The 20,231-nt window shown below is 33.0% G+C and overlaps 2 protein-coding genes and 1 long non-coding RNA gene across 5 annotated transcripts in view; 1 reads left to right on the forward strand and 2 right to left on the reverse strand.

The window, feature by feature from the left end:
* Positions 1 to 2,904, reverse strand: part of LOC144845863 (uncharacterized) — a 59,245-nt gene extending 56,341 nt beyond the window's left edge. Inside the window, exons 1-2 of the long non-coding RNA XR_013612605.1 lie at positions 2,879 to 2,904; positions 995 to 1,062 (exon numbers count right to left, since the gene is read on the reverse strand). This is a non-coding gene — a long non-coding RNA (uncharacterized LOC144845863). The remainder of the gene's footprint in view (positions 1 to 994; positions 1,063 to 2,878) is intronic.
* A 134-nt stretch (positions 2,905 to 3,038) lies between these two features.
* Positions 3,039 to 12,552, forward strand: LOC144845839 (DDB1- and CUL4-associated factor 15-like). The gene is made up of 12 exons (XM_078703292.1): positions 3,039 to 3,224; positions 4,452 to 4,579; positions 4,743 to 4,887; positions 5,447 to 5,550; positions 5,713 to 5,840; positions 6,463 to 7,854; positions 8,112 to 8,200; positions 8,740 to 8,868; positions 8,996 to 9,105; positions 9,634 to 9,747; positions 10,250 to 10,362; positions 10,573 to 12,552. The coding sequence occupies exons 1-12, from the start codon at positions 3,132 to 3,134 to the stop codon at positions 10,629 to 10,631; spliced, it is 2,604 nt and encodes an 867-aa protein (XP_078559418.1). The 5' UTR covers positions 3,039 to 3,131; the 3' UTR covers positions 10,632 to 12,552.
* Positions 12,553 to 14,932: 2,380 nt separating this feature from the next.
* Positions 14,933 to 20,230, reverse strand: LOC144845855 (uncharacterized). 3 transcript variants are annotated; one of them, XR_013612603.1, is made up of 4 exons: positions 19,776 to 20,230; positions 17,863 to 18,300; positions 15,656 to 17,347; positions 14,933 to 15,624 (listed from the first exon to the last, which is right to left on the reverse strand). XR_013612603.1 is itself a non-coding variant. In XM_078703326.1 (3 exons), exons 2-3 carry the CDS (start codon positions 18,254 to 18,256, stop codon positions 16,308 to 16,310), a joined length of 1,434 nt encoding a protein of 477 aa, XP_078559452.1. In that variant the 5' UTR covers positions 18,257 to 18,303; positions 19,776 to 20,230; the 3' UTR covers positions 14,933 to 16,307. The 3 variants fall into 3 exon arrangements, 1 of the variants encoding a protein (XP_078559452.1); XR_013612602.1 differs by having other exon boundaries at positions 17,863 to 18,303; XM_078703326.1 differs by having other exon boundaries at positions 14,933 to 17,347; positions 17,863 to 18,303.
* Position 20,231: the final 1 nt, after the last annotated feature.

The raw sequence follows: 20,231 nt of genomic DNA on the forward strand, positions 1-20,231 counted from the left end.
CTGCTCTCTACGTCACGTGGTCACAAACGGAAGAGTCTAAGCCAAAAGAGTTGAAAATAATAACCAGAGGGCCCACTCTACAGGTAGAAAGAGCGCGAAGGAAATATTTATATACCAAAAATGGACTTCAGACATGTTCAGCTCCTTCCCATATACAGATTAGTTTGTAGTTTACCTAATACCTTCATACAATGATTGATGTAGGCTAAAATCGAATCATAAATTATAAAATTGATGAACATTTGAAGAAATTACATAAATAGGGTCTCCATTAGGTTTCTATAGTATAATCACATGGAATGGATGTCGTCGGAAATGAATGAATGCAAAAAGAACGAGTTTGGAACAAGAGACTACTACCGCTAAGATTTCCTACACTTTTTCAAGAAGCTTTAATTATAAGGTTAAATTGTATTAAAGGTGCTGTCATGGACCTAAGATATATCTAAATTTTTATTAATATCAGTAAAAATAAGAGGTCTCCTAAGTTGATAGTAATAATAATAAACAAATATTTCGAAATCCAGACGTGGCATTGGGTGGATGGATGACCGAAGTCCAATTTGGTATGTGGTTGGGGTTGCAATTGCATTTGAACTGCGAGGTATATTCAGAGCGTCATTCTGACGACTGGAACATTCTCTACTTCTCTACGGAGCGCCATGTATGCCTTTATTAACTTCAATAATAGAAATAGTACTACTATAACTGCTAACTCAATGTATTAGCACCAGGGTAGCACAGTGATATCAAATAGAAATAAGTCACTACTTTTAATATCTTTTCGTATGTTAAGACACTGTGCTCAGGTGGACCCAATTTGGCCCCAGTGGAGCACAGTGATATCAAATAGAAATAAAGTCACTTTTTAATATCTTTTCGTATGTTAAAACACCATCGGAGACAAACTATTTGTTTATTCTAGGACGGTGCGGCCATACACAAAATCAAAATTTAACAGTGTGGCGTGTTGACCGCGAATGACTAAAACTACCGTCTTTCCCACTACACCTGCACAACCATTGCATAACAACGCACGGCATACCAAACCGTTTCGTACACCTGCGATGGAAATAATAAATTCACTTTTCTTTTTAAAATTGAGGGCGGCAAACATAAAATTTACGAGATCGAATACAGGTTAAAAAAAAATTAAATAAAAAAAAAGATGTTAAATGTGCTCTCCCTGCCTCAGCACTAAGGCCCTGCCACAGCCTTTTGGGGTCGTTTCCAGCACATCACCAGATGCATTGATGTTGTCGCCTCATGATGTGTGGTGGAAAGGGGGACGTATAATTCTGTGAACCCCAAACACAGTGGCCGCATGCCTTTAACTCTATTCCACCGACCAGCGTGGGAATCGAACCCACGACATACGTGTTGTCAACACGACGCTCAGGCGACTGAGCTAACTGATCATTTTGGTTTTTACAAGGTTAATCTGATAGTTATGACGTAATGATGAATTACGTAATACACGTATAAATAGACTATTATCAGTTGTTCAGTCATGTACTACTTTGTAGCGTAACGGGTAATGCTCAGCTTTGAGTGCTCTCAGTTCTAGTAGATTGGGTTCGAACCTCTACAGATTTATTTTTTTAATGGAAAATAATGAATATTGTTTTTCTCTTACTTTGAAAGAGAGATAATTTGAGAGTTGTAAATGTCAGGCCTAAACAAGTGGACATTTTTTTAAATCAGAAACAAAATTGCATGGCATTATTTTTCATTAAATAGACTGCCATAAAACCTCGAAAAGAAGCCCATGTTCTCCTTCATTTTTAGTACTCTTGGGTGGGCTTCTTTGCAAACTAAAAGAGGGGAGCTGCTAGGTAATTGTTTTATTTACATGATTTGAACAATCGTCTAATGTAAAGATTAACAACATCAACATTTAACAGTAGTGCGCGTGTTTACCGCGAATGACTAACATACCATCTTTCCCACAAATCACCTGCACAAACTCATTTGCATAACAACGCATGGCATACCAAACTGTCTAAAATAGAGCTGCAAGGTCCCCGGAAATGACATCTATTATTTTTTTAAACAAGTATAATAATCTTCAGTGCCCCACCAAATTTTGTTAAATACAGCTGTATTTTGAATTCCAGAAGTATATTTTCTCAATGTTTTTGCCATGTGACTATTTCGCTGTGCTCCACCACTGGGGTCCACTCGAGCAAGTAATAGTAAGTAAGTAGTAACATACGAACAGATATAATATATATTTTTTAAACCAGAAACAACAGTAGAAACAAATCCGCTAATTGGTTTAACAGGCAAGTAACAGACAATTACAACAACTCAGAAAAACTTAAATTACGACGAAACAGATAAAGATTGGAACTAAAAATGTCGGTATGGGTATGGGCCTGGACTAACTATGATAACCTTAATCTACTGATGTAAGTTTAATTTTTAAGAACATTGACTCTGCTAAAGGGAACACAAGGATATTGTTGTTTCTTAAATTTATTAAAATTTAGTGACTTTTTTCATATCACTGTGCTCCACTGGTACCAAATTTGGTCCACTTGAGGACAGTGTATTAACATACGAAAAAATATTAAAATGCAGTGACTTATTTTTATTTTATATCACTGTACTCCACAGTACCAAATTGGGTTCACTTGAGCATAGTGTATTAACATACGAATGAAATATACAAACTTAGTGACGTAAGTTTCAATGTTATCTGTGCTCCACTGGCGCCAAATTGGGTCCACTTGAGCACATTGTATTAACATACGAATGAGATACAGTATAACATTTTAGTGATTTTATTTCTATTTTATATCACTGTGCTCCCCTTGTGCCAATTTGGGTCCACTTGAGCACAGTGTATTAACATACATTTATTTAAATTAATGACTAATTTCTATTCTATATCACTGTGCTCCACCGGTGCCAAATCAGTTACCGTCGTAGTACTATTTCTATTTCTGAAAGAAATAAAGGCATAAATGGCGCTCCGTAGAGAAGTAGAGAATGCTCCATCGTCAGAAATGACGCTCTGAATATACCTCGAACTGCTGGATGGATGGATCGTGCGAAATGGTTTCATTGGACATGTATTGTTTACTTTTTTGGCATTAAAACATCACATTTTAAAAAGAAACTTAGTCATGGCAACTAAACCTGGCTTTAGTTGTTATATGCCTTCACGAAAAGGCATTCGTAGGTCTTATAATGTAGCACATCGTCTGCGAATGCGTGAGGTCAGTTGCATTTATTTAGGTCCTGCTAGGTTGGTCCTACATACAGGGCCTGGTCTAGGTCTAAGATGTCAGTTAAAGCATGCTGGCCCGAATCAGAGACGTTTCGACCCAGGCGGTCCATGACGTTTCGGCCTACCTTTGTCTTATACATTTCTCAATAATGAGAAAACTGTTTGCATACAGTCATAAATACAGTAGGCCTAGGCCTAGACCTAAATAATAAAAAGCCAATTTATTTTTAAAAGGGATTTTTATTATATAATATAAATAAATTCAAAAAGAAGGATATAAAAAAATAAATAATATGTATGTGTTTTTAATTTTTATTTTTTTTATTCAAACAACCTAACTTTAGGCTATGGTACGCCTAATTTTTATAGAATATAACAGCACCCGATTACTTGACATACATAATCATAGCGTACACAAATTAATTAACGTTTTGTACACAAATATAAATTATTGAAATTTTTAAATTTGAACAGTACAATTAATTAAATAAACAAATAGTTGTATCATTGCATTATCATCATTATGCACTCAACTCAAATAAATCACATGTATGTTATGTAGAAATTTACATTAAAGATGTATTGTCCCTTTGTCAAATTCCAAAAAAATAAAAAATAAAAGATTTTGAAAAAAAGTGGGCCATTTTGAAGTATCATAATAGTTATTAACTTTCACCAAAATTTAGTCGAAAAAAAAATCATTTTACTGAAATACAGACGTTTTTTTGGTTCAAAAAATAACTGACTTCCAGTCAAAGTTTTCGATCAAAACATATCTCATAATGCAACGCGCTTGTTTGGCTACTTTGTATGCATAATCATAAAACTTCCTCGCGATCTGTGTGAAAACACCTTCTCAACCGTGACGAGTTGTAAACAATCCTAATTAGCATCATGCATAATGTATAATCATGGTTTGAAATCTTTGTTTACTTTCGCTCGCGACGATTTTCCAGACGAAATGTAATCAAATTAATTTAGCTGTTAATTATGTACAATTTTTGTTTTTGGCTCAAATTTTCGACTTAAAGTGAATAACTTTAATATTACTTTGATATGGCCAATTTAAATTTAGAATATTCTGACCTTCATTTTTTTGTGTTTCAAGGGACAATACATCTTTAATATAGTATATATTGCCTATAGTAGACTACTTTTACTAGGTATCGATAATAGATAAGGTTTAATGTTTATATTATAATTTTTAATTCGCTAGATTTCTGGTAATCTTCACCCAACAAAAACCAGTTACCCTGTATGTCGCTCAATGTTTGGTAAGGTACCTGGTCGTTTAGGAATTCCACTAAAGGACATTGTTGATGCTAATGTTCTTCATGAGGAAGGGTAAGTTATTATTCATACAGTATGGCATTATTGGATTTGGGGAACAGCAAATGATGTCGTTCACTTATCAAATCAACTGAACTGCTGTTTACGATTGGTCAAATTACTTCCATTGCATGTACATCCTATGTAATACAGTATTCTAAATTTTCTTTTTTTCCAGTCATGTTTTTCTAGGCTTCAGTAAAGATGGTCAGTTTGTTCTATCTTATACACTGAATGTGGAAATAGTTGATCACATTGCATATCCCATCTACGTCTATAAGTTACATTGGTGGAAGTTTAATAATGCTCAGCCCATGGATAGAGTAAGTATTTTTTTATAATAATAATAACATTTATTTCCACAAATAATAGAGCAAAATACAGAGTAACATAATAAATATACAACCGATAATGAACATAATTATTATAATGCAAGAAAAGAAAAGTGGAAAAGGGACGCCACAGCAAGCAAGCTTTAAATTGGGCGCCCTCTCAATAGCAAGCAAGCTTTAAATTGGGCGCCCTCTCAATAGCGAAACAACAAGGGACGCCACAGCAAGCAAGCTTTAAATTGGGCGCCCTCTCAATAGCGAAACAACAAGGGACGCCACAGCAAGCAAGCTTTAAATTGGGCGCCCCTCTCAATAGCGAAACAACTAGAACTTCAACATTTTAAAATATTATTAAATAAATAATTAATAAAAACAACAATTGATAATTGAATTATATGTGATTACAAATTATGCAATTTTCAGATAAACACCTATTTACATTGTTCTTGTATTCAATAATAATATTTTAAGTCGAAGGAGTGGAAATGGTGAGTTCCTAGGCTTAAGTCTGATATTTTAAATGCACTTTCACTTAATCATTATCTTATAGGTGTCAGAGGTGCTTTTATTTGGTGAGGAAGAAATTCAACAAGACCTATATATTGCTATCTGTAGCTGGCCAACTGACCAATCAAAAATCTTGGTTTATGGATGGTATGATTACTTTATTTAAATTATGTTGATATAAAGTTTGCGGTATACCACATGTATTAGTTCTTAAAAGCACTTCATCCTGTGTCATATTAAAACATGTAGGATTGTTATTTGTATGTATATGTACAAATTTACTATTTTATTTCCTTCATTTTTTCACAGTTGTGCAACAAGTACACATGATATTGATGAAAAGAAACTACAATGTTATTTAACAGTAACAGCTATTCCATCGCTACAGCCTTGTCAACAATGCATTTTTCACAAGTACTCTAACCAAGATCAATTTGGTAAATCATTCTATGATGGTTCTATTATTGATTTCAAATGGTCATGATTGTTTATCACTTATTTTACATATTATACAGTACCTAATTGCGCAATACATAATAATGTACTATTTCTATATCACCTGTTGAACAGTTGAGAATGTATATGTCGCTTTAATTTATTTTAAATACAGTAAGCAAATTACAGCATATGAAAGATGTGAAATACATTTTGATTTGAATTATTGGCCTTTAGGTTCGTCTAATATGAATTTGTATAAATTTGTAGATTTCACCTGATTTATAGAGTTGTCAAATTAATGACAGAAACTGATAATGAAAGTGTGTCATATCTACAAAATTGTGTTTTTGGAATAACAGTTCATAAACAGTATCATAGTGACATAATAGTATTCTGGAATAAGTATTTAAAACTGGAGGTCTAGTGTACAAATCTGGCTCATGTGCATTTTAAAGAACCTACAATGTTGGATAGTGCATTTTTAGTGCCAGATTGAAAACACAAATGTACCCTTAAGAGAAGAAACATGTTGTCCACAAATGTGCACAATTTATCCAGTAGGCTCAAAGTCATAGATTATTCTGCTACATTTCTATATAATAAACTTTTTTTTTTTTTTAGATTTTGATCCAGCATGGAATCTTATGTTTGAGGATATGATTCCTAGCCCACCAACACCACCAAAATGTCTACAACATGGCTTTGCTGTTCACACCAAATATGAACTATCTCCTCCATACCCATCACTGTCTCCTAAACATAGCCTAGCAAAAGATGGACTAGTTGTTTTGAATACAGGGGATGCACTTATTGCTCTGTCGGTGAAATTGGGTGAATTTGGAACTGGTAGTAGTTTTTACTCGCCTTTAGTTTCTGGAAGCACGTCGTTTGCATCGTTTTCTTCCAAGCATTCCAGTATTAAAGGAGACTCTCAACAGTTTTCGTCGCAAACATCAAACTCACCAGTAAGTGTCAACAAGACAAAATTCGTAAGCTCACCTCAAAATCAACTAGATCTTTTGAAAGAATCCTCATCCAATGTAAGAGATATGGCAACTCAGACTGTGGATGACTTATGCGATACATCTTCCATTGAAGAATGTCCTTCTAAAGATGATGTCAAACAAACTTGTTTGTCTACAAAAAATTCAAAACTATGTTACAGTGGCCGTCGATGTCAAATAACTGTTTGTCAGTGTTCACCAAAAAGCGATGAAATTGCGTCTTTAAACTCCGGAACGGAAGATTGCGATTGCCAAGAATCTAGCCATTTTGCTTGGATCGATAACCTTGATAATGAAGGTAGTCCACGTAATACATGTGCTCATTCACATCCAGCAGAGGAGACATGTGCCAGTCATGATCACTTCTCTCCATCAAATAGCCTAGATGTTCACCGCAACTCTAAAGTATACACCAAAGTTGAATTTACAAAATCACGCCAGGATAAAGCGTGTAATACTCCAGATGACTTTTATTGTGAGCGAACTTCTTCAGTCAACTGCAAAATTAATCACGATACAAGACACTTGATTAAATGTTCCATTCCGGAAACCGAAATTAGATCTTTTAAATATAAACCTTCCAAATCTATAGATGCATGTTTATGCAATGAGTTAAACAAACATTGCGATTTAAATACATCCAAAGACAATTCAATCAAATGCAAATGTAATGACCGATTTCAAATGGATTCTCAAACTAATTCTAATAGAAAACCTGACGATAAAAAGTTTGTTGCTTCAGCCGTAATGCCACAGACACCAAAAAATGCGTTTTTCCACGAAGATGTTCGATTGCAAAATAACCATCATCAGCCATTACTCGGAGATTTTAGCTTAGGGATTGGATCCGAGATCCGACACCACTGTCCTGTACACAACATGGTTGACACTAATCTATCAAGTCAGATGACAATTCGTGAGTGCACATGCCAGCTTCAAGGATTCACATATTCTGTTAGAAGATTTGTTGAGAGGACACCGGGTGAGGAGCTATTAGGACCGCTTGAGGGTAAGTCAGTTGCTGTATTGGATATCTTTTTGAAAATAAATTGCTTAGTCAAACAGCAGCTCTGTTCTCTGCCGTATTTGAAAATATTAAAATATTTATAAAACATAATAATCAAATTCTACCACTGATATGATTGATTGAAACAATTTCAAGATTGGAATAAAATATGTGAACAGTATTTTAAAATCAGTATTTACTTACTCATCTAGCAGACTACTTGAATGTGTGATTTTTATTTGTTTATTTGTCATTACCAGCGTATGACTACCACAGTATGTTACCCATGAGTGTGTTAGGGGACAGACAAGCACCTATGGTACTTACCAACAGAACTGCTAGGAGTGAGGTTAGTTGTCTTCCAAAACTGTATGGTTGTTTTTGTGCTGCCTTCTTCGTATATGTTACGAGTACTTACCCTAGGTTGTAACTCTGAAACTGCTATTACCTGACCTGGCCGATGTTGATGATATTGATCTAGATCCAGATATCTTTATACTGATCTAGATCCCGATATGTTGATATTGATCTAGACGCTGATATGTTGATATTGATCTAGACCCTGATATGTGGATATTGATCTAGATCCTGATATGTTGATATTGATCTAGATCATTTGTTGATATTGATCTAGATCATTTTATGTTAGATATTGATCTAGAAACTGATATGTTGATGATTTGATTCCAATACTGAATCAAATAATATTGACAATCATCATTGGGTACACATCCCGTCATCAAACTTATAGACTCATTCATTTCTATAAAATGGTATATTTTGTTATGTTCCATCAGAAACCAACATATCATTCTACACTGCATACATTAGGACATCCATAGTTATTTATATTGAAATACTGTAATAATGAATTGTATATTTTTTCAGGGAGCATGTATTGATGTGAAGCAGCTAACAATGGATGCTGAGCACTACATTTGTGATGCCATCAGAATGCATGCCACCTGGGGTCATCGCTTTATAGCTTTCACAGATTACGATATGCAGATTTTAGATGTAAGTCTTTGTGATTAGTAGTTGACTATTGTAATACTATACTGTTGCAAATATGGTTTATAGTTTTCAGGTGGATTAAATGAATACAATGTTATATGATCATCTTGTACAACATGTTTATTTGTAGGTTTGTCCAGACTCGTGTAGTGTCCTGGTGATGATAATGGCATTAATAAGGGCAAGACCAGTTCCTAAGCAACCTCAAAATGTGTTTGAATTCGTTGATGAGCCATTTAGGTAATAATTGTTAGCATAGCTAACTAAAACAATTTAGAGAATCAACAGAATTACAAATTGTTTGTATATACTGTATAATAAAATTATGCTATTCTAACTTACAGTGTCTAAAGCTCTGTTTACACAATCAAACTAGTTTGACCAAAAAAAAGTGTGATGTGACTAAATATGGTAGTGATATGGTTTCATCATGTCCATATATGGGCATATAACTGTAATTTGTCACATAAAGTAGACAGAGCTTAGACCACAAAGCAGATTTTACTTTTAGATAAACAGCCCCTTTTTATATACAAAAGCACCTTCATATCCAGTGAGGATTAAGCTAATTAAACATCAATTCCAATTATCCCTTGTGATTAAATATGTAATATTCTACCAATAAAGTGCATCATACTATAATGTTTATTTTCTTGTTACTACTATTAGCTTCCCAGCAATTGAAAATAAGAACTTCCCAACATTACAACTTTGTTTTCATATTTATTAGTCTTTGCAAATACTGTATGTTGTATACTCTTGTTTCAGTGAGTTTCCATGTCTATACCAAACTGGGTTTAAATTTGCTTGGAATTTAAGAACTGGAAGATGTAAAACTTTAGATATTGAAGATTTACAAGAGTTTGATCAAGCTAAACTTAAGTAAGTATACTATGGTTTTTATATATTTGCACATTGTAGACATCTGTATGTCCATTTATGGCACAATATAGTAAGTTCTGTAGTTTAATTATTGCTGCACTTCTATTGGTAAAAGAGTGATGGTCAAATGAGATCCATTTAATGAGTTGTACACACATTACCTTAGACTATATTGTTTGAAGGTAATATATTGAAATAATGCAATGTGTAAAAGTAAATAGGAAACAGTGATTGGTACATAACATATTTAATAATTACAGCACCGATAACTCAATGGAATTATGCTTAAGCTCTGTCTACACTACCAAACTAATTTGACAAGAAAAGTGTGATGTGTCCAAATATGGTAGTGATATGACATCATAATGTCCATATATGGGCACATCACATTTTTTTGTCACATAAAGTTTGTTAGTGTAAACAGAGCTTTAAACATTAAAAGGGAAAACCATGAATGTAGTATTGTGTTTTGCATCATTGTAGAAAATGTTGTTTCTTGCAGAAAAACCTGGAATCCTGGACGTGCCTTATGTCAGCGAATTCAGCGGCAGTGCTCGATTCCCCAGAGCCACGCCAAAGGAGTGCATGTTCTCACCAATGAGGCTGTGTTTAAAAGTAAACATACCGATTATATTATAAAGGAGGGGAAAATTAACTGACTGAAATAGTAGTGTACCATCTTAACTTTCTTTGATATTATACCATGTAGCTTCGTGGTTAACAAGCTTTTCTTATGGTTCAATCCTGACCTGGTGTCCGACTCACTTTATCTAAGCCTCAAAATGATATATTTTATAATAGTATTTATTTTCAAATATTTTGTAGATCGTTCGTTAACCAAACTAATTGATCCTGTTCATTACATGGCTATTGTTCTCACCTGATCATGGACCTCTGCTACACCTGCTTGTTGTAACCCCTGCTTTGTAAGACATCTAATGCTTGAGATGCCTATGAGTCACAAGCGTCTTCATATGGATCATTGAGATGTTGCATTCCCACTGATGACTAAGTATCCTTCTCAGAGAAATGTTGTAGAGGAAGAAAATGTATAAGGCTCTGTCTACACTATCAAACTTTATGTGACAACAAAATGTGATGTGCCCATATATGGACATGATGATGTCATATCACTACTATATTTGGGCATACCACTACCATCACACTTTTTGTCAAACTAGTTTGATAGTGTAGACAGAGCTTAACAATATTAAGTATGTTTTAATGTCTGTACTACTTAATATTGTTCTGGATTTTCCTTCCCGAAAATGATTACATTCTTTAAAGTTTAGAAAATTAAAATTGAATTACAGTATAAATGTATATTTATATAATATTTGTTGTTTAAATGAGACAGGGTGAGTTTCTGTTCTTCCTATTGTTTTAGCAATAAAGTTGAATATAGAATTTACAGATGATAACAAGTAGATAGTCATATCACTATGACAGCAGTAGAATAGTGTATACCTCTGCAATGTCAGACCTACTTGCCTCTTTGTTGTCTGCTATAAGATGTCCACTTATAAGGCATATAAGTACAGAGGTGTACATACATATTTTCTATTTCTCAGTTATTCATTTATGTTCTAGATATTCAAATATTAATACATCATCATTTTGATAGATTGGTTTTGTAATTTATTTAAAGTTACTTTTATATTTCTGTAATTGATATTGTAATTTGAATTGTATATAAATAATAATAATAATAATAATTCCTAATTGATTGAAGAAATCTTAATTAAATCTTTAAAAAATAATATGTATTTTATATACAGTATAAATGACAGACTAAGATTCCTTTATTGTTATTTGATCATTATTGTAAAATTGGTTTTGTTTATTTAATTATCTGAGCTTTTGGTTGTGCTGTTCAGTTTGGTTCATTTTTGGCCAAAGTGAATATCAACATTAAAACTACAAAATGACCTATTTAAAGTTTGATTTTATCTTTATTTTTCAAGTTTTGTGGTACAATGTACATCTTTAATGGATACCTGTGTATTCCAGATGGATATTTGATAAATTAATAATTGGTGTGCTGAGGTTGTGCCCTCCTACCATCAGATTTAAGTGCTTTATTCTACTTACAGATAAATGTTACCACTTTACAGAACAGAATGAAAAATATAATGCCAGTGGCTGTGTTCACCATTCACACTTAGGCTAAGGGAAACACTTATCTAAATCTATCTAAGTGAATACAATTTAAGGGAAATACTTAAAAAATGTTCATTGACTTAAGTGAAATACTTAATATGTAAGGGAAATATCTCACTCAGTTTGATTGGTGAATATGGCCACTGGTTCTTTTTTTATGGGCCGCAAATGTTTTTGGTTTTGTTTGTTTATTTACTTTATAGTTTGAATGTACTTTTTGTATTGGGTGGGCTTTATGATGGTCTTTATTTTACCTGTTTTTTTGTGTATAGGTGCTTCAACTGGTTTTATTATCTGAGCAGATATCGCTATGTAAGTCAACTTAACTAACGCACCATTTTATTACTGTTGTGTGCAGTGAATAAACAAAAAGCAAAGAAAACACTTTGTGAGTGTCCATTGTTAGAAGTAAATCAGCTTATTTGGGCGTTGTGTGAAGAAAGCTGCTTAAAATTACCAGTTGACCTTAGCCTTGTATTCATTTTAGGTAATAATTTCCTAAATAAATATTTCATAATATTTTTAATTACATTGTAACATACTGTAGTTATGGTTTTTTTTATTATGTAAGTTTTGATCGATTTAAAATGAGTTTTATAAAATTACTATTCAGTTGTTTTCATTAAAAACCAAAGCATACGGTAATTTTTTTTTTTCTTATGGTGTCTTATAACAAAGTTTTTGCGTTAAAATTGCTCTATATGATCATATATTGCTTTATCATCATATTATAGTACCATAGACATCAGTTATGTAAAAAAATAAAAGGGTCGAAAATTGGCCATTTTTTAAAACAATCCTGTACTATAGTACAGGGATTTTTTCGAAAATTGGCCAAAATATCGGGTTTTTAAAATTCAATTATTATGCAATAAAATTACCCTATATGATCATATATTGCTTTATCATCCTCTTATAGTACCATAGACACCAGTTATGTCAAAAAATAAAAGGGTCGAAAAATGGACATTTTTCAAAAAATCCCTGTACTATAGTACAGGGAATTTTTCGAAAATTAGCCAAAATATCGGGTTTTTAAAATTCAATTATTATGCGATAAAATTGCCCTATATGATCATATATTGCTCTATCATCATCTTATAGTACCATAGACATCAGTTATGTCGAAAAACAAAAGGGTCGAATATTGGCCATTTTTGAAAAAATCCCTGTACTATTATAGTACAGGGATTTTTTCGAAAATTGGCCAAAATATCGGGTTTTTAAAATTCAATTATTATGCGATGAAATTGCTCTATATGATCATATATTGCTCTATCATCATCTTATAGTATCATAGACATCAGTTATGTCGAAAAATAAAAGGGTCGAAAATTGGCCATTTTTGAAAAAATCCCTGTACTATAGTACAGGGATTTTTTCGAAAATTGGCCAAAATATCGGGTTTTTAAAATTCAATTATTATGCGATGAAATTGCTCTATATGATCATATATTGCTCTATCATCATCTTATAGTACCATAGACACCAGTTATGTCAAAAAATAAAAGGGTCGAAAAATGGACATTTTTGAAAAAATCCCTGTACTATAGTACAGGGATTTTTTCGAAAATTGGCCAAAATATCGGGTTTTTAAAATTCAATTATTATGCGATGAAATTGCTCTATATGATCATATATTGCTCTATCATCATCTTATAGTATCATAGACATCAGTTATGTCGAAAAATAAAAAGGTCGAAAATTGGCCATTTTTGAAAAAATCCCTGTACTATAGTACAGGGATTTTTTCGAAAATTGGCCAAAATATCGGGTTTTTAAAATTCAATTATTATGCGATGAAATTGCTCTATATGATCATATATTGCTCTATCATCATCTTATAGTATCATAGACATCAGTTATGTCGAAAAATAAAAGGGTCGAAAATTGGCCATTTTTGAAAAAATCCCTGTACTATAGTACAGGGATTTTTTCGAAAATTGGCCAAAATATCGGGTTTTTAAAATTCAATTATTATGCGATGAAATTGCTCTATATGATCATATATTGCTCTATCATCATCTTATAGTATCATAGACATCAGTTATGTCGAAAAATAAAAGGGTCGAAAATTGGCAATTTTTGAAAAAATCCCTGTACTATAGTACAGGGATTTTTTCGAAAATTGGCCAAAATATCGGGTTTTTAAAATTCAATTATTATGCGATGAAATTGCTCTATATGATCATATATTGCTTTATCATCATCTTATAGTACCATAGACACCAGTTATGTCAAAAAATAAAAATCCCTGTACTATAGTACAGGGATTTTTGTCGAAAAATGGGAAAAAATGAACATTTCAAAATGAGCTAATATTACTATATGTGCATGTATATAGGGTTATGATCAACTTATGGTGTCTTATAACAAAGTTTTGTTTTTCGATATATTATATTATGTTATCATCTTCTGACCATTATGCCTAAAAATAAGGTAGAAATTCAATCTTCTCATTTTTCAAAAAATCTCCAAACTACAGTAAGGCCAAGCCTTTGATAAAATCATAAAAAATAGGCACAAAACTGAATTGTTATGCGCTAATAATGTCAGTATGAACACATGTTACATTATTACAATGATTACATTACATTATATACAAAAGGAATGAATAACACATATGACAACCTACATAGCATTAAATACTGCCATACAGTGCTTTATTGTCAACATAGTATATATACCATCAACCTGCGTGGTAACCAAAATACAAAGCAATAATTCATTATATCTTTTTATTAGCAATATTTAAAATAGAGAGCTTTGAGCATTTATTTCACCTAATCCCCATCTAAGTGTTGATTCTTGGTACTGTATCTAGACAACCAATATCATAGGAATATTTGGTATACAACATCACATGTGTTTCACATGTATCTCCTAGCATTATACTATAACCATTAAACACCTAAGCTTACATACATGTGATACAAATGAGATACTATTACCAAATATTCCTATCATACTGGCCAAATATTGTATTTGGCCAGTAGTGCGAATATGAGAATCGGATATTTTAATATAATACTGTAGATGATTCTTGGTATGGCATGGGCAGGATTTGAAATCATTAATTTGGGTTGGTAGCAAGCCAGCACTGCTATATGATGCGAAGCTAACTTCATTAGTACGTTGGAGCATAGGGCAATAATTACAGGGAAAATCAGCACACCCAGACAATAACCACCCATAATACACTATTTTCAGTATATTTCATCTTAAAACAACCGATTAACAGATTTACAATTCAAATGTAATTTATGAGAATTAGGAGACATTCTCGTCAATAAACACAGTATAAAAGTGCATTTAAAAAATATATTATCTTTTGGCCCAGCTTCATGCACATAACCAATATAACGTAAGCATTATTATATACTGCTGTGTAACTAGCTTTATAAAACGTAAACAATCCAAATTATTGTCACATGCTTTACAAATATAAAACAAATTAGAACCATTTTTTGCGACATGCATATTTTAAATCTTATTTATAAGTCCTGCTTTAAAATAATTTTTGCATAAAAAGATTAAACAATATTTTATTTCTACATCCACTATTGCACCTATATGGAACTGACTACATATACTACTTAATAATAAAACACTACAGTGTTAGTTTACTATAATATATATGATTCTATAAATAGAAAAATATTTCTAAACTAGAATGATTAAATTTGTTTCTACAAAAACTGAATAATAATCAAGTACCTATTCTGCGTCAAGTGGTTTTTTCTTTAACTACTGTCATAAGACTGTACTGTACTATAATTACTAAAATATGTTTTAAAAAAAGTTACTGTTTAGGGTGTTTTTGTCATTGTTGGCGTCACATACGTTTTACAAAGTATTGTACTTAAGTAAAATTCTTCAAACTCGGCACAAATACCAGCTGTATTTTTCTTAAACCTACTTACTTAAAACTAGAATTTCTACGTTATATTTTACTTAAGGAGTTGTTCATAAAATCTTCAAACAATTGAACACTTCACATTTGATATTATTATGACAATTATAATAATAATTATGTTTCTATAATAACTGTATTAAAACGTAAATAATCAAATAAGCTCATCTGTACTAATACAAATCAGGCTTCACTGCATTGCTTATTTGACTGTTCCGCTTATTGATTGTGTGGTGTTGAGTTTAGAATTCGAGTAGTATGGCAAATTATATTATATTCAAAATCAATATTAATTTGACATTCCTAAACTTAAATGATGTTTCACTTATGTAACTTGTTTTAACAGAAATTACATGCTACTGTATTCAAATACCGAGTTCAATCTCGATCATCAATGGCAGTAGCAACGAAAAATAACCAAGGAGTTGTGTTATGGTAAAATAAATCAAGATAAAATGATGATAAAAACAGTACAGTAAATATTCATTCATTCTTTATGTCTTGATTTGACAGGCGTTATTGCTGTCCTTTCTCGAGGGCAACAAACAATTAGGTCTTTGATTCTCGTCGGAAGAGGCAAGCAATTGATTGTTGAGGCTGGTATATGCTTCAAAATCACAAGACGGCACATGTGTACTAAATTGATTTTAGGCGGTAACTGCCATAATCGAACAGCTCCCTCAGTGGATGAGATGGCTAAAACGTCATCTGAATGACTGAATGATATGCGGATAATTTCCGGATACATGCTGAGTTTGCAGGGCGTCATTGCGAAAGCTGTTGCCTGCGTTTTGGAATCGAGTAAATACAGTATGTTGCCGCTGCTTGATGACATCATCACTATCACTCCATCTTGACAGCCGACAGCAAATGCATCTCCCTCCATGTTGTATTTTAAACATGTAGCTTTTGTAACATTTTCTGGAAGTTTGGAACAAAAGATTTGCGACCCACTGTCAATATTTTTGACATAAACTTCATCAGAGTTTACACAAACGGCCAGTACTTCGTGTGGGTACTGCGGATCAAAGTCATAACAACGCTCATTGGTCAGTTTGTCATTTTTACCATCGACTAATACGCATTCAAGATTTGAAAGGTCACGTTTAACTATAAACAACTGACCTCCAGTAGTGCTAACAGCAACAAACTGACTGTCTGGGGAGAACTTGCATTCTAAACGATCTTGATTCGTTGAATTTTTCTGGAGTTTAAATTGGTTGAAAAGTTCTCGTACCGACTTTTGGTACATGACGAGCATGTCGCTGGCTCTGAGAATCACCAATACAACGGCAAAATTTAAATGCAGACGAGAACGTCCAAGTACGGCCACAAAGTTAGAATCAGCAGAAAAGGCACTGAAGAAAAAGGTACTACAAAACATTTCCTTTGCTTTGATGACGCTGCCTTGTTGTATATTTGAACTGATAATATCTGTATCTGTAAAGAAGCTAACTTGAGTACCACCGGGTGATACGCTACAATGCGGCAAGGCACGACTTGGTTTCGTATTAATCACATCTGGAACTATAGAAAGAAATGCAATATATAGTTTAAAGATATATTTCATAAACTATGAAAATTTGTTAAATAATTCTGATAAAGTCTAAAATTGATATATACAGTAATAAACAAATAAAATCATTAAAATAGACACAGTATAGGGAGGTAGGGAGTGCAGACCAAAACTGATCCCTATCAGATTACTTGCAGTATGGATCAATGAAATACTGGAGAGCTGATGTTGCATAATGGTAGGGGATATTGGGATGAGGAGGAGGGCCTTGGTTCAACACCTGCCTGTGCCATATTGCTTGTATGCAAGATAATTTCTCTCTTGTCCTTCAGATTGAATTTAAAGCTGTTAATACCATGTACAGTACATACAATGCATGTAAAGCACTTGTTACACTATTCAAGAGATTGTCTTCCAGTGTGCTAAACATGGTAGGCACTTAACTTGTGTCCGTACAGGACCTAATCAAAATTTTAAGTTTCCAGTTAAACAGAGGATGATGATAAATGAATATCAGGATACTTACAGTGTGGATCATTAAAACGCCATAGTGTCATGAAGCCCTGCGGTATCCTGAAATAATTCTGTAGTCTCATCTTTCTTAGCTGAGTCAAACCTTGTGATCCGCGATAAAAATAACCTCCGAGAGACGTGACTATCTGACTGTCATCAAACGGCATAAACGTGCAGTCTGTCCACCAGATGATCTGAGCAGGGTCTAGCCCAGTGGTGACTACTCCAGGTGGAATCACGTTGAATTGATAGAAGACATGGCCTTGATCCTGTCCTTCTAAAGAAAGAGCACATCCAGTTTTGGAGAGAATTTTGTGTTTTGGAAAACTTATCCACTTGCTTTGTGGTACAGTCTGTTTTAACTTCTTCGTATTGCTGGTAACAGTAATATTAGCACCCATTTTCATAAACACTGGTCACTTATATCTTTAGTTCCATTCCAATATTACCACTACTATGGAAAGAAAAATCATAGCAATTTATTGAATGTTTAGTAAAAAAAATGATTGTATCTATAAAGAAAATGTTAAAACAAATAAAATGTTTCTACCTCAACAAACCACACACAATAATTTGCTCTTCCGGTGAATAAGGTGGGGTTGATATTTGCCGTCAACCAACCCTTTTCTTATATTATTTTTAAAAGAATCAGCTAAAATTATTTGTCTATATAATATATTGTTTCTAATAAATGCCCCTCTGAGATTGTTGTCAGTATTGCAATATCAGTGAGTGCTCAATATAATACAATTGTATGTGTATCCAGTCCATAATAGGAGCCTGGCAACCTTTAGTACAGTAATGGCAAATGTATTAATTTTACAATAATTTACCCATCTGGCAACATTCATAAAGCGCCTTTACTCTACCTTTTATTATGACCAAACTAGGCTAAAATTGTAAGCCCCTCCTCCCACCCCCAGGGTCGTTTTTTAGAAACAAAACGGTATTATTAATTATTTATATAAATATAAACAGTGCGTCTGAACGAGTAAAATTTATTTTTCTATAAATCTCCTAACTAAAATGCTTTCAATATTCCTTGTTAAATATGGAGGAAATAAATTTAATAAAAAGAATTTTACAATATTAATTTCCTCGATTTATACCAAATTTCTCAAAAGTTTTTCTTTCCCCTGTGCTTCCGTTTTGATTCTGTTTTCCTTTCCATTTCACCATATGTGTGCATGTCCTACACATGTGAATAATATAGTCTATTCATGGAGGAGTTAAACTCTTCCCTGGTCTATTGCTTTGATAATGTATTTATATAAATGTTTATGTTCCAGTAACTTTACCGACAGTACTGTAGAGTAGTGAATATGTGATATATACTGTATACAATTATTTATATGTGGGTCAAGGGAAAAAAGAAACGCTGGTCACAATACAGAATTTAAAATTGGGAAACATACAAGACAATATTTTAATAACCTCCCCTATCTTGTATGATGCCTCTAATATTAGTGATCAAAATTAACAGCTTTCATTTCTATTAAACTGTACATACGAACAAAGGATCATTCGTCCTCTACAAAGTATAATGTGTAATAATGAGTTGAATGGAATTTCCTTGTGCATGACCTCAGCATGCAGTTCAATTATCCCCACGGTTCAATTGAGTTTCACTGAAATATAACAAAGGATATCTGCCTAAATATAACGTTGAAGAAAAAAAACTCAATAATTATTAACAATAAATACATGATAGAAGCATCCTTATAAATAACCTGTATTTTTAGAGAAATATTGAGCCTCACAATCAGTGATCAGCTGTTTCTGACCAAGTCATCACGTACTTCAAAACAAAATCGGTGCACAGATTTCACATGAATGAAGGCCTCGGCTACTGAGCTAGCTCACACTTCCATCTCATCCTTCTACACGCCTAAATCGGTTATAAAACATTAAGATAAGTTGTTTTACCTGTGCTTTACGCTTGCTTTGCCAATTACAGAAGATGAATTTTGATTTTGATAGTTAAAATGTTTTCCTTTCTCCTACACTCTCTCCTCCGCGCGATCGTCGACTGCTGCTGCTGCTGTGTTGTTGTTGTCTGTGATGACCTCAAAAGTGAGTGTTGACCTGGAAAGATTACGTAATCTCTATTTACAACTATCATTGTTCTGGGATTGAGTGAATTTGCTTTTGCTGTAGTTTTAATTTACAGTATTTGTTTTATGTCAATCCTCTTCATCTTTTATTCATTTGTTCAAACTCAAAATACTATAATATTCAGGATCTATTTACTTGCCTGTTTATACTTGAATCACTAGCCTATAGGCACACATTACAGTCATCACGCAGTCACTATTTAATTTTTCATTATCATCACCTTTATCATTCAGGATAAAAATAAAATAATTATAACAGACTCCTACG

This window comes from Antedon bifida, chromosome 6 (genome assembly GCF_963402885.1).
Source record: "Antedon bifida chromosome 6, ecAntBifi1.1, whole genome shotgun sequence".
Taxonomy (NCBI): Eukaryota; Metazoa; Echinodermata; class Crinoidea; order Comatulida; family Antedonidae; genus Antedon; species Antedon bifida.

Excerpts from the sequence above, each read along its gene's own strand:
- LOC144845839 (XM_078703292.1), top strand. The coding sequence starts at position 3,132 with ATGGCAACTAAACCTGGCTTTAGTTGTTATATGCCTTCACGAAAAGGC. Across the intron at positions 5,551-5,712 it reads AAAATCTTGGTTTATGGATG|TTGTGCAACAAGTACACATG; the intron begins GTATGATTACTT and ends ATTTTTTCACAG. Across the intron at positions 8,869-8,995 it reads ACGATATGCAGATTTTAGAT|GTTTGTCCAGACTCGTGTAG; the intron begins GTAAGTCTTTGT and ends GTTTATTTGTAG.
- LOC144845855 (XM_078703326.1), bottom strand. The coding sequence starts at position 18,256 with ATGAAAATGGGTGCTAATATTACTGTTACCAGCAATACGAAGAAGTTA. Across the intron at positions 17,348-17,862 it reads GCGTTTTAATGATCCACACT|TTCCAGATGTGATTAATACG; the intron begins GTAAGTATCCTG and ends TTCTTTCTATAG.